Consider the following 13,798-nt stretch of genomic DNA (forward strand, 5'->3'; position numbering starts at 1 on the left):
AGAGGGAAAAGATGTAAAAGAGACTTAAAGGGCAACTTTTTCACGTAGAGGGTGGTACGTGTATGGAATGAGCTTCCAGAGGAAGTGGGGGAGGCTGGTACAATTGCAACATTTAAAAGGCATCAAGATGATTATATGAATAGGAAGGGTTTGGAGGGATATGGGCCATGTGCTGGCAGGTAGGAAGAGATTGGGTTGGGATATCTGGTTGGCATGGACGAGCTGGACCAAAGGGCCTGTTTCCATGTTGTACAACTCTATGACTCTATGGCTCGAAGAGCGCTAATTTGATAGTTCTCTCAATGAGCCAGCACAGACATGATGGGCTGAGTGGTCTTGTCCTGTACTGTAAATTCCATTGCTTCATGCTAGCACATAATCCAATCGTCCTGATTTCATGCTTGGTGTGAGTAGGTATGAGTTCCACACTGAATATTTCAAAGGTCCCAAAAGAGTTAGAATCTATTATCAGGGAAGGTTTATTATCTTAGAACAGAGATCCTGGTTTCTTCTGAAAATAACTTTTTAAAATGAAATTCTTATCTCTTTAGCTTATTTAGAATCTGAGTTATCCCATCAGAGCAGGAGGGGCCTGCTTCAAAAATCTCCTGACACCTTGTGCAGTACAGCTAACCACAAGCTTGCGCAGATCACCCTAAAGAGAAAAGTCATCCCATTGTATGAACGTTTAGAGTGATGTCATAGTATGAGCAATCATTGGAAAGAGACTTCATCCTTTGCACTTCAGCTGTAGAGGCAGAGCATAGCTATTTTATGCCATTTATAGATACACAAAGAAAGCATCCAGGCTACTCACTGTTATATTTATTTTTCACAATTTTGACAAAATATCCTCCGGTTCTTTGTTTCTTTCTGCTATGTATCATACCTGTTAAGCTGTTGCAAATCTTCTAACAGCCCTTTGCACCTATCATTAAATAGTGCATGAAAGAGACTTCCATCACATCACCATTCTATCCCCCTGATGATAAACTGCTTCATATCCACTCAGCAGGCCTGTGCTCCAAGTGGGGGAATCAGGATATGAGCTAGCACTTAATGATATATGCAGGAAAAGAGGCTGTTACATTAGGCATTGGTCTCAATAGATTATTCAATTACTTCTCTTGTGACAATTATTTTGTGACACCATCGTCCCGTGACTGAATTTAAAATAAAAGCTCTTTGTACACATCTCCCGAAAATGCCTAATTTTGAGGGAAAATTAGTTTATAATCAGATATAGGTGGGAAGATAAGAATACTTGGCAATTGATGTTACAGGGCAAAACTAAGTTTAGGTGCTGAATCAGTACATTAAAATTGAACATGCCCTTTTGAAGATTGTTTTAAAATAGAACTCTTGGAGGATTTCTGCTTTAATGTGCACTTTTGTCCCAGTCACAAGGAATTCCACACAGACAGAGCTAATAATTTAACAAAGGCCATCATCATTTTTCAGTCTTATAGTGACAATGGAAGACTTACCAAGCTATGAGGTCTATGTTTCACTGAATACAAATAGTTTCAGAAAGAGAAACAAATAGATCACATAATTGTCCCAACCCTGACGAACGAAAAGAAAGTTGTTCAGTGAAAAGAATTAATTAATTTTGCATCTTCTGACAAATGCCTTGCAATAATTGTAAATTAAAGGTATTCAGCCATCAAATTAAATAGAAAGATGACTATAAAAGGTTGAATAGAAAGTACATTTCTGGTTTGATGGACGGTTCTGTGTTTGTTACATACTACACATGAATCCAATCAGCATTTTGGAGATAAGCAAAAATTCAAAGAGAGAGACAAAAGAAGTATTTTATAAAACAGTGCATCGTTGTTGCAGTGTAATCTACAAAATAATTGGGGATGTGTAATGCAACATATAAGGTAAAAGAGTGTTACCTGAAAGTTGCCGAAGCAACTGCCTCCTGGCAGAGTCACATAACATACATATGGAGCAAAAGGAGATGGCACTGACTCATAAACCACAAGGCTTCCATTCTTAAAGACAGCTCCTTGCTTGTTCTTTGTCTCCCAAAATTCCTGCAATGTTTCTACCACGTGTACTGTGTGAGAACAAAAATAAGGCATCTTAAAATGTTTAGGGAAGTTCAGAAAATATGTTTCTTATTGTCATTTAATGATTTTGGGTAAACAGAAACTAATGTAATTTGTTCTTAAGCATTCAATATGAATTACCTAGACTATAACAGTTTAAGACAAATCAATACACAATGAAACAAATACAGAGAATGCTAGAGAAACTCAGCAAAAACATAACATAAGAAATAGGAATAGACGTAGGCCATCTGACCCTATGTGCCTTCTAAAACATTCAGTAGGTTCATGGTTGATCTTTTGTGGACTCAGCTGCACTTTCCCACCTGCTCATCATAACCCTTAATTCCTTTACTGTTCAAAAATCTATCTTTGCCTTCAAAACATTCAACAAGAACCTCAACTGCTTCATGGAGCAGGGAATTCCACAGATCTGCAACCCTTTAGGTGAAGAAATTCCTCCTCAGCTTAGTCTGAAATCTGTTCCCCCTTATTTTGAGGCTTTGCCTCAAAGTTCTAGTTTCACCCACCATTGGAAACAACATCCCAGCTACTATCTTAGCTATTCCTTTCATAATGTTATATGTTTCCATAAGATCCCCCCTCATTCTTCTAAATTCCAATGAGTATGGTCCCAGTCTATTCAATCTCCCTTCATAAGCCAACTCTCTCAACTCTGGAATCAACCAAGTGAACCTTTTGTGTACCCGCTCTAGTGCCAGTAAACCCTTTTCAAATGAAGAGACCATGGGTTTACACAGTACTTTCGGTGTCACCTCTCCAGCACCCTATACAGCTGCAGCATACCCTTACTATTTTTAAAGTCCATCCTTCTAGCAATAAAGAACAATATTCTATTTGCCGTCTTAATTACCTACCGCACCTCATGACTCATGCATAAGGACAACCAGGTCCCTCTGCACAGCAGCATGCTGCAATTTTTCACTATTTAAGTAATAGTCCATTTTGCTGCCATTCCTACTAAAATGGATGACCCCATATTTACCAACATTTTACTCTATCTGGCAGAACCTTGCCTCCTCACTTAACCTACCTATATCCCTCTGCAGACTTTCAGTATCCTCTGCGCACTTTGCTCTACCACTCACCTTAATGTCATCTGCAAACTTTATCACAGTGCACTTGGACCCCAACTCTAAATCATTTATGTAAATTGTATAAAATGATGGTCCCAATGCTGATCCTGAGGCACACCACCAGCCACTGATTGCTAACCAGAAAAACACACATTCACCCTCACTCTTTGCTTTCTGTTTATTAACTAATCCTCTATCTATGCTAATATATTGCATGTACATGTGCTTTATGCAGTAGCCTTTTGTATTGCACCTTACCAAATGCCTCTGGTTCCAAATACACTACATCCATTAGCTCTCTGTTGTCTATCGTGTCCACAAGGTTCTCAAAGAATTCCTGTAATTTAGTTAAACATGACCTGACTTTCATTAACTCATGCTTCATCTGCCCAATGGGACAATTTCTATCCAGATGTCTTGTTATTTCTTTCATAAGAACATAAGAACGCGGAGCAGGAGTAGGCCATCTGGCCCTTCGAGCCTGCTCCACCATTCAATAAGATCATGGCTGATCTTCTCATGGCCTCAGCTCCACTTACTCGCCCTCTCACCAAAACCCTTAATTCCTTTACTGTTCAAAAAATTATCTATCTTAGCTTTAAAAACGTTTACTGAGGAAGCCTCAACTACGTTATTGGGCAGAGAATTCCATAGATTCACAATCTTCTGGGTGAAGAAGTTCCTTCTGAATTCAGTCCTAAATTTGTTCCCTCTAATTTTGAGGCTATGCCCTCTTGTTCCAGTTTAACCCGCCAGTGGAAACATCCACTCTGCTTCGATCTTATCTATTCCCTTCATAATTTTACATGTTTCTATAAGATCCCTCCTCATTCCTCTAAATTCCAATGAATATAATCCCAGTCTACTCAGTCTGTCCTCATACGCTAACCCCCTCAACTCCGAAATCAACCTAGTTAATCTCCTCTGCACGCCCTCTAGTGCTGGTAAATATTTTCTCAAGAGACCAAAAATGCACACAGTACTCCAGGTGTGACCTCACCAGCACCCTATACAGCTGAAACATAAACTCCCTACTTTTAAACTCAATCTCTTTAGCAATGAGGGGCAAAATTTAATTTTCCTTCTTAATTACCTGTTATACCTGCAAACCAACCTTCTGTGATTCATGCACAAGGACACCCAGGTCCTTCTGCACAGCAGCATGCTGCAATTTGTTTTACTATTCAAGTAATAGTCCTTTTTGCTGTTATGCCTACCAAAATTGATGACTTTGTATTTATTAACATTGTTCTCCATCTGCTTGACCTTTGCCCAGTCAAACTGTCTATGTCCCTTTGCAAAGTTTCACAGCCTTCTGCACATTTTGCTTTACTACTTATCTTAGTGTCATCCACAAACTTTGACACACTACACATGGTCCCCAACTCCAAACAATTTTTGTAAATTGTGAATAATTGTGGTCCCTGAGACACACTACTAGTCATGATTGCCAACCAGAAAAGCACTCATTTATCCCCACTCTTTGCTTCCTGTCAGTTAACCAATCCTCTATCCATGCTAATACATTGCCCATAACACTATGCATCTTTATTTTATGTCACAGCCTTTTGTGTGGCACCTTGTCGAATGCCTTTTGGAAATCAAGATAAACCACATCTACTGTCTCCATGTTGTCCACCGTGCTCATAAAGTCTTCATAGAATTCCAGTAGATTAGTTAAGCATGACCTGCCCTTCATGAACCCATGTTTCATATGCCCAATGGGATAATTTCTATCAAGATGCTTTGCTACTTCTTCCTTGATAATACATTCAAGCATTTTGTTCACCATGGAAGTTAAGCTTACTGGTTTATAATTTTAGGTCTTTAGTGATAATGATCGTTTCTAGAACCTTACGTACCATAGCCTCCCTTTCATCAATTATTGGCATGTTATTTGTGAAGACTGATATAAAATACCTATACACCTCAGCCACATCCTCATTTCCCATTATTAAATCCCCCTTCTCATCCTGTAAAGGACCAAGATTTGCCTTAGCCACTCTTTGTTGTTTTATATATATGTAGAAACTTTTGCTATTTGTTTTTATATTCTGAGCTACGTTACTCTCATAATCTACCTTGCCTTTCTTTATAGCTTTTTTTTCTGGTTTTCTGTTGACCTTTAAAGATTTCTCAATCCTCTGGTTTCCCATTAATCTTTGCACTTTGTATGCATTAGCTTTCAATTTGATACCCTTCTTAATTTCCTTAGTTATCCATTGTTGATCCTACAGTCCTTCCTTTTCACTGGTATATAATTTTGCTGAGCACTGTGAAAGATTACTTTGAAAGTTCCCCAATTGTCCCACCATATTGTCTTTGATCCCATCTACCTTAACCAACTCCTCCCTCATCCCATTGTAGGCGCAATCTACTGGTATTGGATTTTACCTTCTCACTCTTCATCTGTATGTTAAATTCAACCATACTGTGATTGCTCCTTCTGAGGGGATCCCGAACTATGAAATCATTAATTATTCCTGCCTCATTACACAGGACCAGATCTAGGATAACTTGCTCCCTCACAGGTTCTCTTACATGTAGTTTGAGGTACCTAGCATGGGTACATTCTATGAACTCCTCCTCAAGGCTGCCTTGACTGACTTGGTTTGACAGGTCAATATGTAGATTAAAATCCCATATGATAATTACAATACCAGTTGTGCATGGACCAGTTATTTCTTTGTTTATTGCCTGCCTCACTGTGATGTTATTATTTGGTGGCCTATATACTATGTCTGTCAGTGACATTTTTACCTTACTATTTCTAATTTCCACCTACATCAATTCAATCTTTTTCTCCATAGAACCTACATCATCTCTCACTATAGCTCTACTGTCATACTGAAATATCAGAACTGTACCATTAATGTTTTCTTTCGCTTGTTATTTCTTATATCCCCCTCATAAGGCTTTTACATCATCAATCCAAGATCATTTCTTGCTATTATACATATTCTACCTTGCACCAACAAAGCAGTTCCCACCACCCTGACCTTCTTGACTGTTATTTCAAAAGGTCATATACAAAGTTCCCAGTTTTAATCTGTTTTTAACTGGACCTCCATAATGGCTGTAAGATCATACCCATTTATCTCTATACCAATAACTCACTTTTTAATGAATGCTACATGTATTTAAGTATTTTGTGTTTTTTGTCAATTTTGTGTTTTTACAATTTTGCTCTCCCTTTGACCCTGTTTGCATTTTTCAAAATACTGGCACACTCTATCCCTTTCTGTCCCACTCTGCATTTTATTCTTAAATTAGTTGAATGCCACCATATCATTTTGCTTTGTAAGCATTTGTATCACCCCTCCCAAAGTCTTCCTCCCTCTTGGAAAAATATCAGCGCCATTGGGTCAAAATCCTGAAATTCTTTTCCTAATAGCATTGTGGGTCCATTAATACCAAATGGACAGCAGCAGATTAAGAAGGCAGCTTCTCAAAGGCAATTAGGAAAAGGCAATAAATCCAGTGAATGAAGCTCACATTCTCAGAATGAATTTTTAAAAATGTTGTTCGATCTCCTAGCCCTAGGGACACCCTGACATGAAACATTTTGATCATTTGTCGCAGGTCCCTTCTCATTTTTCATCCATTTGTAATTAAGGGAAATTATCAGAGACAAAAAAACTGCAGATACTGGAATCCAAAGTAGACAAACATGAGGTTGGAAGCACTCAGTAAGCAGCCAGTGTCAGAAGGTGGAAAAGTCAATGTTTCAGGTTATTAATCCCTCTTGGGTTCATGCTGTCACCTTACTACTAGAGTTGTTAGATTAAAAAGTAGTGAAGATGTTCTAAACCTGTATCAGTTGGTTTCACCACATATGCAATATCGCAAGCAGTTCTATTTATTATACAATAACAAGAAACTGAAGAGAATGAAGGAGATTTACATGGATGATAGCAGTAATGTGTAGGTATACCAATGGAATAGTTAACAGGCTGGACATGTTTGCTGTTGAAAAAATGTTGTAGTGTGATTTAATACATATAATATAAAATTATGAATTATCTTTCTTGTTGGTGACAAAAAGGATGATTTCTCTCCTGGGGAAGAGTTGATAAAGAGTGGAGCTGGAAAAAGCATAGCAGGTTAAGCAACATCAGAGGAGAAGGGGGGTCAATGTTTCAGATCGGAACCTTTCATCAGGATCTGACGACATTTTCTGACCTGAAACATTGACACCCCTTCTCTACTGATGCTGCTTGACCTGTTGTGCTTTTTCCAGCTCCACTTTTTACCCACTCTTATCCTCTAGCTTCTGCAGTTCCCACTATCTCTAAGCTCCTGAGGAAGAGCCAAACTAGAGGTCATAGAGGCTACCAATATAAAATAGCCACCAAGAAATCCAATGGGTAATTCAGAAGAAATGTTTTCATCCACAGATTGGTGAGAATGTGAATTCAATAGTATAGAGAGTGGCCAGAAGGAATAGTCGAGATCTATTTAAGGGAAAAGTAGACAAGTATATGGGAGAGAAGGCAATAGATATTTGCAACGGTGGATTTAATGGAAGATGGAATAAGGCACAGAACATTAAGATCATCTTCCAAAAGTGTTCATTCTACTTCTGAAATATTTACATGAAAATAACTATTTCAGAAAATAACATCACTTTGAGTGTTGGTTGTTTGCAAATTACTTAAGATTTTATTGCAAGATCTCTGCACAAGCTGTCTTTCAAAGTAGTTAGCATATTGGCTTCCAATTAATACAATGTTTACATCAGTTCCTCTGCTTTTAGTTTCACATTTTCTGAGAACAGAAAGATACTCAAATATTCAAAACACTTTCTACTCATCAGGCCAATATTCAAGAATGGTACTGTGATGGGAACAGCAAAAAATAAAATCAGCATCCACTTTTCCAACGAATCAGCAGATGTTTCTCATCCAATATAAAAATGCTGTTCTCTTTTATATTGATATTCTTGAGAGTATGCTTGCGAGTGGGTGGCACGGTGGCACAGTGGTTAACACTGCTGCCTCACAGCACCAGAGACCTGGGTTCAGTTCCTGCCTCAGGTGACTGACTGTGTGGAGTTTGCACATTCTCCCTGTGTCTGTGTGGGTTTGCTCCAGTTTCCTCCCACAATCCAAAGATGTGCAGGTTAGGTGAATTGGCCATGTTAAATTGCCGGTAGTGTTAGGTGAAGGGGTAAACGTAAGGGAATGGGTGGGTTGCAGGTCGGTGTGGACTTGTTGGGCCAAAGGGCCTGTTTCCACGCTGTAAGTAATCTAAAAAAAAGTGCAAAATGAAAAGTTTTGATAAAATACAATTCCACATTGTTGAGTACATTAAATGTAAACTCAGGCAGATCCAAGGAAGGGCTCGAGCAGCTGAAGAAACAATATTGTGTATATTGGGCTCTAAGCTTGATATATGGAAAGTCATAAATACATATGCAGCATGTGTTTCCTATTGCTGGTTCTAAATTTTAAATTTTAAATTTTAAATGCTCTGCGATTGATAAAGTTGGTGCCACACTAGTTTATGGATTTTATCATCACTGGATGACAGGAACATGGTTCAAAAAGGATGGTAGTTGCTTTTAAAACTACAAATAGCTTTTGTTTCAGAAATATGGGATTCATTCATACAGACTCCTTTGTTAATCTCTATGTGCCACATTGAGAGTTTTTGGGGAGATCAAATCTAAACAACGTACTGCATTACTTACCTGTATCTTGCCATTCGATCAGTAACCAAATATTATAGATGACAGTAGGATTATAGATCTCAACTAACACAATGCTGGTGCTCAAAGGAATTCGTCTACAATATTAATGCCAGATTTTCAATTAATAGTTGCAAAGGAACCTATATTATGACTACAATGAGTTCTGTCTTCTGATACACCATATGAAACAAATTATAAAGAAAAAATGGTTCTTGATATTCACCAAGGTGAATCTAATGGGTGCAGCTCTACATAATTCTTATGGTATTAGAACTCAATGCTTAGATTGAGTGGAAAATGAAAAATAGAAACATAGGAAACCAAATAACTTCTTCAATTAAATCCTATTAAAGTTTTCTGCAGTCGGCTAAATGTTTAACTTCTGCGCTGATGTTTGAAGATTACAAAACAGCTTTACACAGTTTGAAAAACAGCTTTTTGAAATTGCTAAGGTTTTTCCTGTACACAAAAAGTAGGTCAGTCTAAATCAGTCAATTACCACATCATCAGTCTACTCTTGTCATCAGTAATGTGATGGAAGGGATCATCAACAATGTTATCAAGCAGTGCTTAGCAATACTCTGCTCACTCACAATCAGTTTGGGTTCTGCCAGGGTCACTGAATTCCTGATCTCATTACTTAGATTAAATGTGGTGAAAAGAACAGGACTCCAGTGATGAGATGAGAGTGACTGCCTTTAACATCAAAGCCACATTTGACTGACTGTGGCATCAAGAAGGCTTGGGAAAACTGGAGTCAATGGGAATCAGGGGAGAACTCTCCACTGGTTGGAGTCATGCCTGGTATAAAAGAAGATGATTGTGGTTGTTCAAAATTGGTCATCTCAGCTGAAAGACATCGCTGCTGAAAAATGTGTTGCTGGAAAAGAGCAGCAGGTCAGGCAGCATCCAAGGAGCAGGAGAATCGACATTTCGGGCATAAGCCCTTCTTTGGGAATCTCTGCCAGAGTTCCTCAGTTAGTGACCTAGGCCCAACTCTCTTCAGTTGATTCATCAATCATCTTCCCGCCATTATAAGATCAGAAGTGGAGATGTTTGCCAAAGATTGCCTGATGTTCAGAAATATTCATGACTCCTCTGTCCATGTACAAATACAACAAGACCTGGATGATATTCATATTTGGGCTGATGAGTGACAACTAATATTTATGCTACACAAGTGCCAGGCAATGATCATCTCCAAGAAAAGAGAATCTAACCATCACTCATTACTGAATCCCTTACTCCTGACATCCTGGGAGTTAGCATTGACCAGAAGCTGAACGGAACATGCCACATATATACGATGGCTACAAGAGCATGTGAGAAGCTAGAAATCTGACAGTGACTAACTCACCTCTTGACTTCCCAGAATCTGTCCACCGAGGCACAAGTCAGGAGTATGATGGTATACTCCCCACTTGCATTGGATGAGTGCAACTTTAGCAACATTCAAGAAGCTTTACACATTCAAGACAAATCAGCCTGCTTGAGTGGCACCAGATTCTAATGCAGTCACTCCCTCCACCGCCGACATATATTAAAAACAATATGCACCATCTATAAATTGCCCTGCAGAAATTCACCAAGGCTCCTTAGTGTCAACTTGTGAACCTAAGACCACAACCATCTAGACAGACAAGGGAAGCAGATACATGGGAACACCATCTTGCATTATCTGAAAATCTCTCTCCAAGCAACCACCATCCTGATATGGAACTGTATGGCTGTTACTTCATTATTGTTCGCTCAATTTCTTGGAACTCCCTCCCAAACAGCATCGTGGATGTAGCTACACCATATGCATCATGGTGGTTCAAAAAGGCAGCTCACCACTATCTCCTCCAGGGCAATTAGGAATGGATAATATATGTTGGCCCAGTCAGTTGCCCACCTCCCATGAATGAATTTTTAAAAAATAACAGGTGTCACAACACCAGCAGTCACAAGGATGAGCTTTTCTGAGATGTAAGTTGTTAACAATTAAATATGGGTAGAGATTTCAAAAGCCAAATGAGATATAATCATAATCAATCTGTATGAGTGAAAGAAATGCAAACATTGCAAATTGAGACAAACACAACATGGTTGAAATGTAGCACCAGCAAATGTATAAACTCAGGTCTGGATAAACGTTTGAGATTTAAAATGCTTTCTGACATTTTTCCTTTACAATTACTTATTAGCCTTCAATGTATTTCTAAGCATTTCCTGTTTTTGTTTTCAATTTTGCATTTAGGATTTTATTTCCTTTATTTTCCTGTTTAATTTATTAGTACTTTTCTTCCAGATTTGTTAACTTCAAAAAAGTTCTGTCCTTTGTGATCTTAATTGGCCTCTTACATCTAACTTACCAGTAGTGCAAGGCTGTTTTACCTGCATGCTGTTGATTTCATTTATCAATATTAACTTATTTGCTAGAAATTAGGTCAGAACTGTTAGATTGTAGTTTATCTAACAAATTTACATGCATATTATTATCTCATTAAAATAAATGACAATGTACAGTTTAAAATAATACAGGTCTTGTACTGGTCAATTTATTTTTTGCTTTTAAAAATTACTGCAGTGTCTGTAAATTAAAAGATACAACTATTAATGAAATGCATTAATGGAAAATTCTGTCTGCATTCAGTAAATTGCAAATGCATACTTCATCATGTGCACTACAAGGATTAGTCACAGAAAAATACCATAAACGTAATTTATGGCATACCCCTAAGTGTTAGCCAAAGTGTGGTCCCAAATAATTATATAACAATTATCCCTGTGAGTTTTAGAGAGGTACAATATATTAAGTAGGCAGAAGCTGTCATCATAAAATTAACAACCTTCTGTAGCTTCCTTTTATTTGTGTTAAATGTTTTATATTTCATAGTGTAATTGGTTTAAAATCAATTTCATTGATTTAACACATTCAGTTCAGGCCACAAGCAGAGCTAACTATACATAAAATAGCATTCAGACTTCTTTGAAATAAAAGCACTTTTAGTTTCAAAACGGCTATTTCTTGCTATCGTAGAACCAGCAAGATCCAGGAGGTAAAACAAAACTATAAAATCTTATTTTTATTGTGTGCAGAGCTCCAGTTCACAATAATTAACTTAGAAAATAGCAGAAGTAAGAACAAGATGAAACAAGAAATATAATGATATCTGTTTTTATGTAATAATTAAAAATCAATTGTATTTTTGAGTTATTCATTAGTTTAAATATTTAATATTATCATGGTATAAATATACATAATTTACAAAGAGACATGCAAACTTACAAAGCATTTTGTGAACCTGTAAACATGCTAAAGTAATTTAAAATTTTGGATTGGTATATGAAAATACAACAATAGATTTATAGAATAATTTTTCAAATCCTTTATAAAGATGACTCACAATCTTTAAAGATAAATGTTGGATTTTTGTCAGGTAGCAATGAACAAATTGTATCTCGCAGAGATTTCATTCCATTATCCATCTTGAGTCTGCCTTCTCCTGGTTGCATTCATGCAGTTCCCTGATACATGAATGACTCCAGCTCTGCACAGTGGTGTTGTGGAGGTCTAATAATGCAGCGTGGACCAGTAAGGTTTGTTTTACACATCTGCCAATCAGACACCGAATATTCTGAAAAGTCAACCAGAGGGGACCTTATCCCTGACTTACTTGCCTTTGAAATATAGTGAGCTAAATAGCTATATGGTTGCCTGACAACTGCAATTTTTACTGTTATATCCTACTTGATCTACATACTCACTGACAAACATCTAACCTTGTAAAGAAATGTGTCAGACCCAGTAGTCAAAGATTTTAGTTCTTTTATTATTTGAAGCACAGATATTTGTTTGATTATGGGGAGCTGAACATCCGTCTAATTATGGTTGTCAGGAAAGTTAACAACAAACCTTTGTGCCTGTAAGAAAGAAATGGGATGAATTTAACATAAACTAGAAATATAATTGAGTCTCATCTGTAACTTTGAGTCAGAAAATGTGCAGTGCATTTTCAGTTACATCAAGGTTGAAACTAGGCAGGGAATTATTTGCCTTCACCAAAGTAAGTCACTTCTGTTTCATTGGCTGCCTTCTTGGTGGAAAAGTTGTTGCTAATCGGGATGAAAGTATAGACAACATGGATCACCTCCATTTCATTCTGCACTCATCAAACCTCCTGAACTCAATCCAGAATGAATTGTTTTTCAAGTCTTTTCACCCATGTCTCAAAGTATAACATGACATCAACTTTAAAACTTCACATCCTGACCAAGGGCTTAGGATTATCATCCTAAATCGATTTGACATCAGTGAAAATCATCTTTTTAAACTTTTGAACAGTTGAAATTTTTATTCATGTAACATCTACATTATTTTTGAGCTTGACTATTAATACACAAGTTTAGAGAAATAAAAATAAAGCACCATATTTAGTTCAAAGTTTAATATGAATAGGATTAATTTCTGATTTTATTTCTTTAATTTCCAAGCAGAAATGTTACTGTGATTAGTCTACATAAACATCATAAAAGTATTACATTTTATTTTTAAAAGTGCAATGACATTGCTGATGTTGGTAATCAATTATGAAATAATATTGATTCTTTCAGAGATCATCAACCAAAATGTTAACTCTATTCATCTCTTCACAGATGCTGAAAGGCATAATGTGTGTTTCTGACATTTTCTATTTTAATTTTCTGTTTGCAGTTACAAACAGCTGCTTTTAAATTCACTATTAGTTACAACACTGGGCACTACAGGTCAACCCCTCAAAATATATTCAGAAGATAGTGCAGAGCCTAACATTTTCTTATTTTAAAGATTAGTGGAAGGCATTGAGTTCCAGATGCAATTCAATTGGTCAAACTATTTATTGTTAAGCAAAACACACTTTATTTTTTACACTGCAGTTAAAATACCGACAAAATAAAAATAAAAGAGTTGGCTTAACTGTAACTCT

At 37.1% G+C, this 13,798-nt stretch overlaps 1 protein-coding gene across 1 annotated transcript in view; it reads right to left on the reverse strand.

Moving 5' to 3' along the window:
• Window positions 1-12,354, reverse strand: part of LOC140493193 (protein limb expression 1 homolog) — a 51,635-nt gene extending 39,281 nt beyond the window's left edge. The window contains exons 1-2 of the mRNA XM_072591745.1: window positions 12,239-12,354; window positions 1,905-2,068 (exon numbers count right to left, since the gene is read on the reverse strand). Of these exons, the coding sequence (XP_072447846.1) occupies window positions 1,905-2,068; window positions 12,239-12,347 (273 nt within the window). The 5' untranslated portion in view covers window positions 12,348-12,354. The remainder of the gene's footprint in view (window positions 1-1,904; window positions 2,069-12,238) is intronic.
• Window positions 12,355-13,798: the final 1,444 nt, after the last annotated feature.

This window comes from Chiloscyllium punctatum, chromosome 2 (genome assembly GCF_047496795.1).
Source record: "Chiloscyllium punctatum isolate Juve2018m chromosome 2, sChiPun1.3, whole genome shotgun sequence".
NCBI classification, from domain to species: Eukaryota; Metazoa; Chordata; class Chondrichthyes; order Orectolobiformes; family Hemiscylliidae; genus Chiloscyllium; species Chiloscyllium punctatum.